General features: G+C 47.5%; 1 protein-coding gene across 1 annotated transcript in view; it reads right to left on the bottom strand.

The window, feature by feature from the left end:
* The window catches only part of LOC121833524 (laminin subunit alpha-1-like), a 163,711-nt gene that overhangs the window by 91,716 nt on the left and 55,487 nt on the right, over positions 1-16,508 (bottom strand). Inside the window, exons 4-14 of the mRNA XM_042286910.1 lie at positions 11,812-12,054; positions 11,127-11,186; positions 10,945-11,064; positions 10,786-10,875; positions 10,332-10,446; positions 10,157-10,275; positions 9,403-9,564; positions 8,423-8,578; positions 7,571-7,711; positions 6,480-6,632; positions 6,291-6,392 (exon numbers count right to left, since the gene is read on the bottom strand). Coding sequence (XP_042142844.1) covers positions 6,291-6,392; positions 6,480-6,632; positions 7,571-7,711; positions 8,423-8,578; positions 9,403-9,564; positions 10,157-10,275; positions 10,332-10,446; positions 10,786-10,875; positions 10,945-11,064; positions 11,127-11,186; positions 11,812-12,054 — 1,461 coding nt within the window. The remainder of the gene's footprint in view (positions 1-6,290; positions 6,393-6,479; positions 6,633-7,570; positions 7,712-8,422; positions 8,579-9,402; positions 9,565-10,156; positions 10,276-10,331; positions 10,447-10,785; positions 10,876-10,944; positions 11,065-11,126; positions 11,187-11,811; positions 12,055-16,508) is intronic.

The raw sequence follows: 16,508 nt of genomic DNA on the forward strand, positions 1-16,508 counted from the left end.
CTCGAGTAATTACGGGCTTCAGATGATTCAGCACACGCTTCCAACTGTACTCAACTCTTTAAAAAAAAAAGGATAATGCTTGTATTGACGCGATAAATAAGAAAACAATACGCAACATATTCTGCTCTGGCCGATAATAATTTGATATATATATATATTGTTAAGAAAATCAAGACGGTTTAAAATCCCAGCGTTCGGCGTTCAACGTTCATCGCCATCCGTCCTTTTTGTCGCGCCTTCTTCCTGTCTTCCTTTTCGTCGTCTTCTCATTCGCAGCACCGCCGCAACACTGCCCCCCAACAACACATGAACCTCGTCCAGAGGTGGTGCAAAAAAAAAAAATATTCCGTCAGGTTGATAGGGAACCAGCCGATCAAAATGAACTACGTGAACTTTCCGGCTTAGCAGGTGCCGAACCCAGTACACGACGTCGTTTAGTCGCTTGACGACTTCGTAGGGGCCTTCCCAATTGGGCTGAAGTTTAAAAGCCAAGTGAGGGATGCATGATCAGTCCTTAAGAGGAACTTTGTGCCGTACAAGTAATGATGGAAATGGGTCACGGCTTTTACAACTGCCAAGAGTTCCCTTCTCGTAACGCAGTAGTTCTGTTCTGCCCTGTTTAGAACTTTGCCATAGTACGCAATCACTTTTTCGGAGCCTTCCTGAATCTGGGACAACACAGCACCCAAACCGACGTTACTCGCGTCGGTATCGAGGACGAACTTGCAGTCTGGTCCAGGAAATCCAAGAACTGGAGGGGCGCTAAGGGAATTCTTGAGTGTGAGGAAAGAATCTTGTGCGTGTACACTCCATTCGAACGCCGTATTCTGTTCTGCTAAAGCGTACAGCGGTTTGGCAATTGTGGCGAAACCTTTTACAAATCGCCGGTAGTAGGTCCACAGTTTAAGGAAGCTTTTAACGTCGCGCTGATTTTGAGGTCGAGGCCAGTTTCTGAAGCACTCTGTCTTCTCAGGGTCCGTCTCCATTCCTTTTTCAGAGTCGATGTGACCGAGATAATGCACTCTCTTTTGAAATAGAACGCATTTCTTGGCATTTAGCTTCAAGTTTGCCTTTCTCAGACGGTCAAATACGAATGACAAATTACAAAGTGCTCCCTGGAAAGTTTTGCCGTGCACAAGTATATCACCCAGATAAACCAAGCAAACATCGAGCGGCAGGCCCTTTAGGACCTGGTCCATGAAAGGCTCAAACGTTGCAGGGGCATTACAAAGGCCAAATGGCATTACTTTGAATTGCCACAGACCATCTCCAGTAGAGAATGCCGTCTTCTCGCGGTCTCTTGGGTCCATTTCAACTTGCCAGTATCCGCTCCTGAGGTCTAGTGTGGAAAACCAGGAAGACCCCGCAATCGCGTCGAATGTGTCATCAATCCTAGGGAGTGGATAGAAGTCCTTCTTGGTAACATCGTTCAATCGTCGGTAGTCAACGCAGAACCTCGTGCTGCCATCTTTTTTCTTTACCAAGACGACCGGCGACACCCACGGGCTCGATGAAGGCTCAATAACATCTTGTTGTTGCATATCTTGGATCATCTGGCCGACTTCGTTACGTTTTGCCAACGGAATTCGCAGGGGCTGTTGCTTAATCGGAGCTGCATTTCCTGTATCGATGCGGTGTTGAGCAGCGCCTGTCCGTCCGGTCTCCAAAGAAGAAGCAAACACATCTCTGTATTCGTTGAGTAAACTCAGGAGATGTGCTTGTTGTGCTTGATCAAGGTGGCATTTGGAGCGGTCTGCTAGATCCAGCAAGGAAGCCGGCAATTCCTCTTGTGTCATATGAACAAGATCCTTTCGTGGGGGAGTAAAGCTCACAGCACGGGACCACTTCGCAATGCGATACCCCTTCTTTAGGTGGATAGGTTTATCCGTTAGGTTGGCAATGCGGATAGGAACCTTTTCGTTGCCGAAATCTATTAGCGTTCTTGCTATAATGATTCCTGGAACAGTATCGCACGTGGCGTCGCCTTCAGCGACCGCAGTACCATCCGAGCAGCTATTGCCGTCCGTCACCCAGACAACGTTTTCGCTTTGTGGAGAAATCAAAGTGGACTTGGAGCATAAAAGGAATCCCCCGCCGTTTTCTAAAATTGCTCGTTGGCTGTACAAGATGACGTGTTCGTCACTTACGTCCAATGTGTGACTCTTGAGATCCAGTGAACAACCATTTGCCTGTAGAAAATCGAGTCCAAGGATGCATTCCTCAAATATTCCAGCCACAAAGGCAACTTGCGCAAACTTTTGCGTGCCAAAAAGAAATGTAAGTTCACATGACGCCGTGATTGGCGCTGTTTCTCCTGTGACAGTGCGCAGTGAGCACCCAGAAAGGCGTTTGTATGATGTTACGGGTGTCTTTATTCGTTCATATACATCAGTTCTTACGATTCTGGCGTTGGCTGCGGTGTCAACAAGCATCTTACATGGTACGCCTTGTATTTCCCCATCAACAAAAAGCCCGTTTTTGTCAGCTCGTAACTTTTGAACTTGCAGCGTTGGGACCGGCTCTCTCTTTTCTTTCTCAGCCGAAATTTGGCCGGTAAGCTCGGCTGGAATTAGTTTTCCGGAGTGGAATAGCCTTTTTCTCCTTTACTACGCCAGCTGCAATATCTCTGGATGTAGCCCTTTTGGCCGCAGCGCCAGCATGTTGGAGATGGCCTCTGATGAGGTGGCATCCCTGTTGCCTCGTGAGAAGTTTGCCGATCCGTGTTGAGAAGCGGCACTGGATGTAAAGCAGACGACGTGCCTGGCTGATACCCACCTGGCACTGTGACCCGCCGGGTGGCTCTTACTGCCTTCGTCGTTGCCTCCACCTCCATAGCTCGTGCAACAGCGTCACGCATGCAGGCAGGTGACGACAGGCGGACAAACTGTTGTACTTCAGTGTCTCCGATTGCGTCTAAAAAGTGTCCCACAGCCACAGAGTCCAGTGTCGCAGTTGTGCAGCCTTGATACGAGAGTCGTGCAAGCCTCTCGATGTCAATGGCCAGTTCTGACAACGATTCGTTTCGTCCTTGTATCCGCGTTCGGAGAGTGGCGTGGTAGAGCCGCCCGAGGTGCTTCTCACCAAAGCGCCCTTCGAGTGCTTCCTCAAGCGCCCTGTAGTCCCGCTGGTTGCCAGGAGGAAGGTTCTGAAGCAGCTCCTAAGCTGGTCCTCGGAGTGTAGATGCCAGGAACGCTCCTCGCGAAGCGGTAGTCCAATCGTTTAAGTCCGCGACGAGATCAAAATGCACTTGAAAGGCATTCCAGGGGCTGCGTCCAGCATAGGTGTCGAGCTTGACAATCATCTTCTGCGAAGCCAAAGCCAGCTGTTCGTTAGCATCCTCCAAAGGTAGTATCTGCTGTCTGTTATCATTTTCGGTTTCTGCTGGGGCTTGCAAGGAGAGATCTGCCGCGCTAGCAGTGCCGCCTTCGCTCGTACCTCCAGTAGTCTCGCCGGACCGCGATGGTGGGTGCAGCGCTCCTCGAGGTCCCGTGGATTGGCGTGATGACCCGGTCCCAGGATGAGGCTGGAGTTGCGCGGAAACCTCCCGACGTAGCTCTGCTAAAGCTCGCCGGTCTTCGTCTCGGTGATGATTCTGCTCCTCTCGCAAGCTGGCCAACGAAGCTTGTAGCGCGCCGATCGCTCTCATCACCAGGTCAGGCTGAGAGGTGTTGGGATCTTCCATAATCCCACTTCTGACACCAATTGTTAAGAAAATCAAGACGGTTTCCATCGCGTGAGACAACAATATATATATATATATATATCATTAATTGTTGTTCTTGTATTAAAAGTTTTTATTTTTTTTCTGTCGGTCGATCAGCCAGTAGGGCAGGGGGCCTTGTCAAGCTGCACTTATGCGAGTTTTTCCCTTGCCTCCATCACCAATTTGTGATGTGGGAGTAAATAAAATTAATTGAATGCGTATATTCCCTGAAAGGAAGCCCTGCCAACCAGTGCTTTAACGCTAGCTTTAGCGGTCACGTACCCTGGTTTTTATCCTGCTATTTCACGTCTCCTTATTGTCTTCTAAGTATGTGCTCGTTCTTTTCCCTGTCTCCTTCTGCACCTTCTCCCAGCACACGTGAGAGAGTGGTGTCTCGGCATATTCTATAATTTGTGTCCAGTGTTGGGTAAAGCATATCTAAAAATAACTTGAAGTAAAATACAAAGTAAAGTAGAGGTTATGTACTTCAACTAAAGTAGTCAACACACTGGGTACAATATCCTTGAAGTACTATAAATACAATGCACTTTCAAAATAAAGTACAAGTACTTTTTAATACAATCTTTCTTGATGCCCTTTCAATCACATGTGCAGTGTTTTTTAACGGATGTGCGTTGCCCCAGGGGTAATTGGTGGTGCATCAGTTATGTTCGGAAATGGTGGCGAGTATTGGATGAAGTCAAGTGTTTTCAGAGTTGACACAGCATCATTTTGTGATATATATTTAACATGAGCAAATTTGTGGAATGTACTTTGAAGTGGCGATTTGTACACTCCTCGAAAAGTGCCATAAGAAATACTCTAAGTACAAGTACACACTCAGATGATGTACTTAAAGTAAGGTAAAACTATTCTAAACCTTCTTGAAGTATTTCGTTAAGTGCAACGCACAAAGTGTTTTCCAACACTGTCCGTGTCATAGATAGCGTAGAACACAGAGAAAGCTGCTTGCGAGAGCCCGTGTCTCCATTTAACGTTTTATTTGCACACGATCTCGTGCAAATGAGGCGCTAGAACTAGCTTGACGTTCGAGTCGGTGGCTTCAAGTGCGGTGAAGACTAAGTTTGAAACGAAGTATATAATTAACAACGCCGTATTCCTGCATTTTCAACGTGATCTACTGGAGGACACCGAGGGACATATTCTACACGAGAAACACGCCAGCCTTTGATTGAGACTCGTGCTGAATCAGTGAGGACATAAGCTCGACCACCAGGACGTTGACGCGTCACTCCTGTCCAATCAATTTTTGCGTGACGCTCTTTCGCTGGTGGAAATGGGTCGCTGGAAACTGCTGCGCGCTAAACATATCACACATTTTCTGTTAAAAAACAGCGCTGTGGTTTGTTCCTTATCTTATCTTGCCACAGCTTTATGCACTGTTTGTTTTACTATGGTGATGAGTTGTGAACTCACACCTTCGTAAGCGCCTCTACTTTCTGCTTTGTACGAAGAAATTTTTTTCTTCTTTATCTACTGTTAAGATTCATTGTGATGTGGATGAATTCAAAGACAGGCATTTCAAAGTAGTAAGGCAAGAGAGATGGGGAAAGTGACTAAAGAATTCGGAGCATCTTGCTTTTAAGCTCCATTTTACCCCTTCCTGGGCCGGTTTGCTGATACTTGTGGCATCTCAAATATCGGCTAAAATATTCACAAGAGGTATTTTCTAGTCACGTTGAGTGGCTCAGAGGGCAGAATGTACCTAGCGTTCCAACCAATTTGCTTAGAAGATCTAAGCCTTGCCTGTCGTTTTCTTCTATTCTTGTCAAAAAAGACCTTGCCAGAAATAACTTTACGCGCCGCTTCTGAAGTACACAAATACGGTTTATTTCACTTACATTTCAAGCTCATTCATCCTATTTCTGCGTGTTGAATTATATTTGAATAATCTAAGCGAGGGTAGAATTACGGCAGCAATTTGTCTAGTCTCAGTGTCAACAATTTTGTTCTGCATAAGGCTGATTCATACATTTGTGTCGGTTGTGTTCCTTAGCAATTAAAACGAGAGCAACGACAAAGCCACCAGGACAATTGTTCGCCGTACAAAACGTGTCGAGCAACGCAAGAGGTAGCTTTGCGAAGCAATCATGAGTGACGTTTCTTCCGGCGTTTTGGTCACTTCTGCCGTTTTGGTTGTTGTGACCGTAACCGTTGCAAACGTGTGAACCAGCCTTAACACTTTCAGAGCTACTTGCGTGAGCACATCGCTTTGTTTTGGCGTCACCTTCCTACGAGAGCTTAACGAGAGCGCGCTTGAGACGCCGGGTGACGCCGCGTGCTCCGGCAGTAGTGTTGGGCTGCAGCACTGTGGAAGCCGCGTTAGCCTTGACAACGTAGCAGAAAATAGTTGACGAGGACTTTTTTATACCTACCTTGTCTCCACGAAGCAGGTCATGCGACAAGAAAATCTCCCTTGCGGCTATTTTATCCACCGGGGGAGATAGCCGCATTGATAAGCAAACCGCTCCTGGCTTATTGTGGGGAGATTGTTCACTTCGACATACCGCTTTTAACTTTTTTTACGCTACATTTTTTTTTTTGGTGGGGGAGGGGGGATGATTACCTCGATAATGACGTCAGAACCTTCCACGTATGTTCCGGACGTGTCTCCTCGAGCCACCACGAAACTCAGCATGAATTTCAGGTCCCCGCCGTAGGAGTACAGCTGAAAGAAAAGAGAGAGACCTTGACTCCACACTTATCGTGGAGTGAGCCCTGATGAAACGACGAGAAGGAATCCGAACGAACATACCCTGTTGCCCAGGTACTTCTCGGGTGCTTGCCAATAGTACATGTTGAGGACTACGTCATCGTCGGCTATGGTCAGCTTTCCCGGCTCCTGAGTCGGCCTGAACTCTCGGCGGCCTTCCAAATCCGTTACAATCCAGCCTTGAGGCTCTTTCACCTATTCGACGTGGATTGGGCATTGTAACCCCTTTTGAGACTTAGAGGTGCCCTGAGTAAGTTTGTGAGATAGCCTAAATGTGGCGATAACTCGCTCTGCTACTAAGCATCCTAGAAATGCCTAAATCATGAGAATACGCGGTCGATTTCCATATTAAAGAAGCCATCAAATATCGCAGAACACCGATTTCATCTCAGGCGATGGTAGGAGCAAGTTCCGAAACCAGGACCGTTGTCAGCCAAGAGCAAGCGAAGAACCCTCGCGCCTCTGAACGGTGGAACCGCGGAGTGACATCTCGAAAGCGTGTGGCTCGTTGCCCACACAGCCCGAACTACGATTTGACCCAGTGAGCGCGCGCTCGAGAGCTGACAACCGAACACACCACTCTCACAAAAAAAACAAAAAACAAAAACAAAAAAACATTGTGCGTTGTTTTTGAGATGATTATTGCAGTATTATGTTTCCTCTCCACGAAAAATTTGTTTTCGACTACTCTTACTTGCTTTTATCTTCTACAAAAGCATACACATTTTGTAATAAGGTTGATAGCTGGGCTAGTTGGTGGTAGCTGGGCTAGTAGGTGGGCTGCAGCACTCTGTCCTGTCTGGTTTGTCTCTTCCTTTTTGTAACTTGGCGCTGTTTTATTCCATTACGTACACATTTCGTGCTAACATCGTTTGCAAACTAAATGAAATGTAGCGTTTTCATTGGTCACACGTTGTCCTGGCTACCGGTACAATGCTCCTCTCATCTCCGGAGATGACCTCGGTGTTCACGATCTTTGATTGCTTTTTTTTTAGGAAAATCGGCCGCGCATTCTTATGATTTATGGGTTTCTAGGATGCTTAGATCCCGCAGAAAGAGTTTTCGACATATTTCAAACACCTGCACAGGGTACCTCTAACAGTGTCAAAATAAAACTAAGGAGACATGCTCACGGTCTCGACGCCCCAGTCGCTGGGGCGGCAAACGCTGGTGACGCCGAAGCAGTAGCACGAGGAACAGCCTTCGGGATTTGTCTCGGACAGGTCGTAGTAGCCGTGGGCGCACTGGTCGCACTGCTCGCCTTCCACGTGTTTCTAAAAGAAAAAAAAAATCCTCAGGGCAAAGCACCTCGTGTCACCATAAGTCAGATCGCTGTCAAAGACTAGAGGACACAGCAACACAGATGTGACCTGAAAGTGCAAGGTTTAGGAGCATTTGCTGAGCTTGATTGGATTAGTCAATAGTCAATAATAACACACGCAAAAAGAGGTGAGAAACGCCGTGGCATTGCTCTCTTGGGGCTCCTTGATTCGCCTTACGTGCTTGTGCTGTTCGGCTGTGCTCAGACTTAAAGGGAAGCGAGGCTTACAGGTACAACTTTAAATATTTTAGTAAAAGCCTTTTGATACCATATAACCTCACCTATTTTGTTTTAAGGCCAGGTAATTTATTTATTTACAGCCACGATTCTTGGCAATATGTTTGCAATTCATAAAAAAAAAATCCAGCGAATGATCGCGTAGCAGTAGCGTTTTCACATGTTACTCTTCGCGGTAAACTTCCACCAGCTCGCCGGCACTCCAAATAGGTTTTCACTGTCGCGTGACAACAGTTATACGTGCTTTTATTCTGGCCAGTCTGTGCTGGGCTTTTCACATGGCCGGGGTCGATCACATATAAAATCTGAGGACAGAAATACTTCCTTTTAGTTGCTTGAATGTTTCATTTAGGGCCATTATGCCTTCCGATGATCGCATAGCTTTTCTCGTGAAAGAGGGCTGGAAAAGAGAAAGGGTCCACGACACCTTGCATTTGCACGGTCCCTCGCACTGGTCTGCGTCGATGGTGCCAGCGTAGTGGCAGGGGCAGCGGTCGCAGCGCGGGTAGTTCCGGTAGCCCCGCTGGCACCGGTCGCACTTGGGGCCCGTGAACCCTTCGCGACACAGGCAGTCGCCAGGGAACTGGGAGGGGGAGAGAGAGGAGGGCGCTCTGCTTCAGTGCATCTGGGAAAGGCTCCTGGTGAACCTGAAATCACTCTTAGTGCGCTAAGGTTGCGTATCCAAAAAAAGTCTAGAAGGCCTATAGTCTAGAAACGTCTTGCTTGATGAGTCCAGAACATTTCAATATCGCTCCTCTGCCCGCCGCAGCATGAGCCAATAGGAAAACCGAAGAACATATAGCGAAGTACGAAGCATAAGGACCCACGCCCTGCGGTTCTGAAACTGTGAGTGACCATAGATAGAACCTGAAACTTGGGGCTCATAACGCACGCATTATCTTTTTTGAGGTAAGTCGTTTTAAGTGGAGGTGCTCACCTAAATTTACATTGTCTCTGTTATGCTATTATCGCAAAATGCAGTATCAAATGAGTGATCAACACTATACTAGACCTATCTGGTTATTTCTGTTATATATATTTTTCCTCATGCTATGCCATATTTTCTTTTTATATTTTTACAGCATTAGTTGAATCTAATATTCTTCCACCTCACCTGAAAGTAGTTATATAATTCCGATTTATTTTATTAAAACGCAAGCTCATCCTTTTCTAGGTTCCCTTATACAGTTAGCTTTATGATACTGCTATGAAATTACTTATATTTTTTAGAACGGTATGATGAGCGCTAACGCAAAAAGGGGAAGACATCTGAAACAGTGCTGTAGAAAAGGCAAGGTTAGCTTTTCTTCTTGCTACTAGGTTTCTTTGCTGACGGACCTCCAGTCCATTTTTTCATTCTTTCTAAGCGATCTGGTTTACTCGAAGACTGCGTCACAGGTGACGTACGAGCCCCTCGTGGATGTGTGAGTCGTCCGAAACGCAATTCCCCGTCGCTCCTGGGCCGGAACAGGAGCACTTGCGGCACGGGTTCCGGTGGTCCCTGGGCACTCCGCGGGGCCGGAAGTAGCCTTCCTGGCACTGTTGGCAGTTGATGCCGGCCGTGTTGTGCTGCCGAAAAGGACATCGGTTGAGAAATGCATCCGGCGGAGTAACCGTGTATGCGATGCTATGAAATAACCCATTTCCTTTGTTTTAAAGCATGGAATGCTTGTTAGCGGAACCTCCTCTAATCTCAGATATTTTCCCGTCCGTCGTTCGTCTGTTTGTGCATTTCCTCGCCCAATTTAGCGAACCAACTGACGTCACGTAATATCAGGATATCACGCTACACCAAAACTTGACGCCGTGACGTCGATTTGCCATATAAATTTAGCGTGGAAATTGATTTCACGTGACTATGTCATGTGTCTCAGGCCACGTCACGCAATGAGTTCACGCTGTCGTCCTGGTGCCATGTGATATCATGACGCCACTTTACGACAGGGAATGTGGTATTAATTTTCCCGCTAAGTTTGGCGATGAAATTAATAAACAATGTTTTTTTTCTCTTTTTCGCCCCTCGAAACAATTTGTTCCAAAGAAATTTAAATTATCGGTCTTTCAATATTGCATTCCTGTCTATAACTTAGGAGATAAAAGTCGTTGGTAATCGTTTAGTTCCACTGTAAACAGCTAGCAGAAATGATTCTTCAATGCTTACGGAGCAGTTTTGGCAGACTCCGCCGCCATGGTATTCGCCATGGATGTTGAGGCTGGTTCCGCTTTTCGCCACGTTGGAATCATAGATGCACGAGGTAGCATGTCCAAAGCACTGGCATTCTGCAAAGAGTCCAGAGTCAGCTTTATATAAACTCGGAGAAGGCGCACGAAATCACCTTGACATTCCGCCGCGTCACCATGAGTGCCCATCCTCCATGGCTGCTGGTTGAACATGGGGCAGCACCTCTCACAGCTCGCGCCACAGGTGTTGTGTTCGCACTTGCAGTGAAGCTGCAAAACGTGCCAAGTCCCGCGCGAAGCTCGTTAGAGACGCTATAATGTTTGAGGACTGGCACCTCAAAAGGAATTATGTATTTTTTTAAGGGCCGTCAAACCGAATTAGGCTTAGACCAAGTTTGTGGTTAGCCGAGATTGAAGAGTTAAACATCTAAAATACCGCAAAAAAAAAAAAAAAAGGCAAGCACAAGAAGCAACAGGACAAGCGCTAAACAAGATAGCGCTTGTCCCGCTTACTTTTTGTCCTTGTCTTTTTCTTGGGCTATTTTATAGGTTTAAGTAAAATGATCCAACTAAACCAACAACGCACCCTACAAGATTGAAAAGCCTTACCTCCCCGTTGGGCTTTGGCGGGCACTCCTGGGCGTGTCCGGAGCACACGCATTGTCCACCAATCGAGATGTCTTTGATGGAGTAGTAGTACTGTAAAAAAAAAAAAAAATCAGGTTCCATCGTTTTCTAGAGCTTTTCAAGCGCCCGGCAAGTACGCACCCTGCGCGTAACCGACTTGTCCACCTTGTCTGCCTCGCCGACCTGGAAGCTCATGAGGTCCGCGTTCAGCGTCCGGATCCGCTGGAGCCTCAGTCGTACATAGCGCGCCTTCGTGAAATCCTGCGTTCCGGTGATCCATGTAGATTACCCTCTTCCTTCTTGGCGTCTAGCGAAGCGCTTACCATCAACTTTTCGCTGAACTCTTCGGCACCGGGCCTCCCATTCACGAGAGACGTGTGGACCTAGGATACAAAAACGGTTCAAAGACGTTCAAGAGGTGAAGAAAATAGCTAATTGGACAAATTACCTTTATTCTCTATGGCCATCGGATGCTGCGAAGTGTTATACGGTTTTGAATAAACCGTTCTACTTATTTGGACAACGTCGTGCTCTGAACGCCTAATGTGGAGGCGTGGTTTTGTTCAATCTAATTTCTCGTGAGCTACGTGACTAGCAGATGAAGACTAGTCATCCACAGTGGAGAATGGCAAGTTGTTAGTTTTTGAATTTTTATCTATCGCACAAGTTACAAAATAGGATCATCTATTTCCAAGGCCTCGACCACACGCCCGTAGCCTCTGCTATGCTCTATAAGCTAGGGTAAAACCGAGTGCAGTTCTACTCATGACATCGTCGCGAAACAACCAAATTTTTCGACCACAAAAAAAAAAAAAAAAAGAAGTTCACATTCCTATTGACCCAACTAATCCCTATCCACCGAAGAGACAAAATGCGTGAGCATTTTTTCGTAAGACAGCACAGGAGCACACATTTTTTAAAAGTTTGCTCTAAAGAAGTGCCGTCGATAGGCAGGGTAGTAAAGAGTTCCACTGGGGTACCCAATATCCCGAGCAACCCCGCACTCGCCTCTCCGTCTTCAAAAGGTGTGAGGCTCGAGTAGTAAGAAGTGCAGATGACTTCATCGTCGGTCTTGTAGACGGGTTTTCCTGGTGTGGGTGCGATGCCATAGGCCTCCCAGCACTCGGCGTCGGTGATGGCATAAAACTGCCACGGCCGGTAGAAGACCCCGTCGATTGACCGTTCCAGGATCCAGTTGCCCGGCCGGGGAGAATTGGCCGTCTTGAGAATAATGTACGCCACTTGGAACACCTTGAATAAGTATAAGATAGACAGAAAATCGCGTTAGGGAAAACAAAGAAACATAGGGAGACACTGTTCTTCACTCGTGGACATGCTCTTTTTAAAGCATGAAATGCTTTTTAACGCTACCCCCAATTCCAAAATTTGGTCCATCCGTCCGGGTATTTTCCGTTAAATTTAGCGGGGAAACTGGCGTCACGTGACGTTACGTGGCCTATACACCTTGGAAAAAGTTACCACACGTGACTTAGACGTCAACTTGGTTTCCCCGCTAAATTTAGCGGGAATATTCGCGTCTTGTGTCCAAAATTTAAATTCAGTTTTCCCGCTAAATATAGGGGGAAATTGACGTCGTGTGACCTATCTACCAATTCAGTCACTCGCTAAATTTAGCGACAAAATTCGCGTCTTGTGACTTCCACACAAATCCACTTTCCCCGCTAAATTCAGTGGGGGAAATCGACGTCATGTGATCTATACGAGCATTCAGTTTCACCCCTAAATTTAGCGGGAAAATATACGTCACGTCACACCAATCCCCACGTGAATTTCGTCACCAATCCCCCAAAATGAATTGCGTGCCTTATAGGACTTTTAAAGTAAAGGTCGCAGCCAATATATTTTTTATGTTGAACGGCATTGTTATTTTTATGCAGTGTTGTAGGAATACGAAAGAAAAAAGAAAGAAGGAATGAAATATGTTACATGTCACTTGCAAATAAAAGGGACGGGGTACCGTCTTACGTTACCTCAAAATAAAAGGAACGCGCTACCATTACCGTTACGAAAAAAAAGTAATGCACGTCACTTTTGCGTTACTCTTTTAATTATGAATCAACACGTTTTAGTGTCTAGACGTTACAGATATGCATGAGCACCATATTACAAGAAACATTATGTACACGCAGAAACTGCATGTAATTACCTTATCTTATTTCACGGGTTTACGTAAATGCTCACAAGAAAAAACGCAAAGAGATACGCAACAAAACTAAAACACATTGCTTGTAGCCTACAAACACACGAAAAAAAAATTAAATGTAATTTTTTAAAGTCTTGGCAAGAAACTGTAATGAGTAATACCCTAGTTACACGGGAGCTTTCAACTGCCATTGAGTCAACGACAGTTAACTCAATCGCGATCGGCCGGAGTTACACGGCGGCGCCAACTGTCATCGAGCCGCTAATGACAGTTGAGTTCAACTGAGCTCCCCTACCTCAGTTCAACTGAACGGACTTCCCCAACTGAGGTAAAATGGCGCCTGTCCGCGGAACCGCTGCCGCCGACCATCGTTTCCGATGCACTTACTGTTTCGGAATGCAGGGGGAGGCGTCTAAAAAGAATCGTAGCAGCAAAATATCCGGGAAGGAATAGCTTTATGCGTCCGAGCTGCCGCTAAAACGATCCCGGCTAGCCGGCAAGCCACCAAACGAGCGAAGATGGCGGCGGGACCAGCTGTGTGAATGGACAGATAGTAATGGGTGCACCCATCGTAGCGGGTAGTAGCTAGCTCCACCTAGCCTAAAATATGCGCAACTTAGCCCTGAATCTGCTTTGGTACTGATGTAAACGCCGCTAAAAAGGAACAAAGTATTGAACATAGTGTACGATATACTTATAGCAAATAAAATATGTTTCTCCAAGTAGATTACTTTAACAATTAGACTGGTCACGTGACACAAGAACTAGTTTCGTTTTAGCAACGAGGTAGAGGGGCTTAGAGCGATAAACCGGGGTTCCGGTCTGCACTCGAAAGTGACCCCCATAAGGAGGCTGCCATTGTACGCAAATTTGACCACACGTCACATGACCAAACCAAATACGTGACGTCACAGGAAAGATGGCAGCGCCCATGCAGCGGCTGGCCCCAGCTGGGCCGGAGCTTGTCGGATGCTTTGTTGGTTGTCGTTCGTCTCGGCGAGTTGATTTCAGACGCGGAAGCCGTCATATGAGGCCGGTCGAAAGCGAGTTCAGAGTTCAGCGTGGTGTTTGACGTAGGTATAACGTGAAAATACGGAGAAACTGTGAGCATTTCGCTGGTGACCGACCGGGATATTGCCACGGAAGAGACAATCTGACCTACGTTGCTCGGACCTCGGATTGATTCGGATACCGCTAGGATAAAATTTAAGGCGACGTTTCTGTGCTCTCGTTGACCATCGGAATCTTCGAGGTTTGCAGTGAAGCGTGTGCAATATATTTGGATACACAGTTTAGCGACGGAAATTGCGTGAGTCGTGCTTGGCGGTGTGCAATCGTGGTGCAGCTTCGATCAAATGACCGAGGGCTCACTTCGGTTGTGCGGCGCACCGGAAGGCTGCCTTGAAGCTGGTAGTTCCCGTGCCGTGCTGAATGATGCTGTGCTGCTTACAAATTGTTCCGGCGTAGAAGTGCACTTTCACGGGGCACAAGTGTGCGGCGCACCGAAGAGCTGCCTTCAAGCTGGTAGTTCCTGTGCCATGCTTTAGGTGATACTGTGCTGCTTCCGAAATTGTTCCGGCGTAGACGTGCACTTTCACGGAGCACAGGTGTTGCAGTTGGTATTGATCCCGCTGGTCAGTCGCACGTTCCGTCAACACAAACTTTTCATCCACACTCGTTACGTGAATTGCAAGCTGTCCGGACATTTCACCGAGCGTGTTACGTACCCAGCTCACGCCGCTTTGTAGCAACTGTCTGCAGTGGCTCATTACCAGAAAAGTGGTCCCACATCCATTTCAGTTCAGTTCGTCCACGGCAGTCGCCAAACCCCGAAGGAGAGGATTTATTCGGACAGAATGCCACTAAAGCAATGCAGCTTCTTCAGTGGTCAGGTTAGATTCTCTTCTGCTAGTTTTGTTATACTGTCACGGATCCTTGTTCCAGCCTATCTTCTATCAATATTCACTATTCTGGGGCACTGCAGGTCATGCTCAGCTGTAATCGTATGTTCAGGTGGAGGTGCTGGGCACTTTACCCGTAGCCCTTCACTCTGTGTGAACCCGGCGGCTCTTCAGCCGAGTTACCCGATAATGGGACACGGCTGGCGGACTATTCCGCGTCTTATACCCCTGTCGAGCCGTAGGCAAAGTCCTGACCCGATCCTGGCAGAACAACCGCAAGACGACCGAGTACCACAAGGAGTAACCTCGGAAATACACCACGAAGCACCTGAAATCCGAGCCAGTTGCTGCTACCAGGAAAAACCACCGGAATTCAGTCTCCTGTCAGAAAATCCGAACCTGACTAAGCCAACAATGACAAACCTGTAGCAGCAAACCGTGTCCCCTCCCACCATTGTTTGCATGCCCGTCGCAAATCACACTCCGACGCTTTTTCACGCAAGCTGTATGAAGACGTCGAGGACTGGATTGAACAATATGACAGTGTCGCCCGCCACATTGGGTGGACAGACAACCAGCTCCTGCAGAACCTATACTTCTCATGGAAGCAACTGCCGGCGCTGATCTGAGAACCATGGATCCTCCTTAACGTCATGGGAAGTTTGCAAGATCAAGCTGAAGCGCGCATCCGTCAGCCAACATCAACGAAAGAGAGCCGCATTCTTGATTCTGCCCAGGACACTGCCCCAATGAGAGCGCCACCGAACTCATGGAGGATGTTTTGCGTTTGATCGAGCGCCCACACCCACGCCCACGCCGACCTTGATGCTACAGAAGACAAGAACCTAAGAATCCCATGCGCCTCACGTGAGGGACAACACCTTCGGCAGCCTTGTCCGCAACCCCCCAACAACAGTCGAAGTGTTCATATCACTGAGGCTTCCAACATGGGATGTGCACTGCAAGCCCGAGCCTGCCACTATGAACAACTTCCCGGCGTCTCGACACTCGAGTTGTCCAGCTACTACTTCGACGCCAGCCTCCCAGGCATCCACGACATCACCCACGACGTTGTCTGGGAGGAGATCAGGAAGCTACTTCCTGCCATCAGTTGCCCGGCTTTTATTTTGATTGCCGAGATTGTTTCGGAACAAGTTCGACAGGTATTTCAACCGAGACTTCTGCGAGCGAAGCGGCATCTGACAAACCAAGGGCAACTTACGCCACAATGGCACGACGACCGCCACCGGCTGCCCCTTAGTATTCAATGCCAATTCAATGAGACACTCTAACGCCGAAGCATTCCCGACATCGTGTGTAGGACTGTGCTCAACAAAGTACACCGAGGAAAACGTAGGTGATGCGAATGTGCGACCGAAAACCACTTTGCTACCACTGCATGAAGCCGACCATATCTACCAAAGCAGCCCGTACCAATGAATTGGTCGGCGAGGGTTCGTGCCAAACGACCTTCGATTACGTCTCGAGGAGCGACCACGGGAGATTAAGGATTACCTTCGGCGACCTTTGTCCCTGATGCCGAAGGTGCTGAATCGAAGATTCTGAATCCCTGATTACCCCAAAGCTCCTCATGTCCATCACCTCAACAAGAGGTAAGCACGACAAAGCAGGTGAGCGGC

The sequence above is a fragment of the Ixodes scapularis genome, unplaced genomic scaffold (assembly GCF_016920785.2).
Source record: "Ixodes scapularis isolate PalLabHiFi unplaced genomic scaffold, ASM1692078v2 PGA_scaffold8__174_contigs__length_109621045, whole genome shotgun sequence".
NCBI classification, from domain to species: Eukaryota; Metazoa; Arthropoda; class Arachnida; order Ixodida; family Ixodidae; genus Ixodes; species Ixodes scapularis.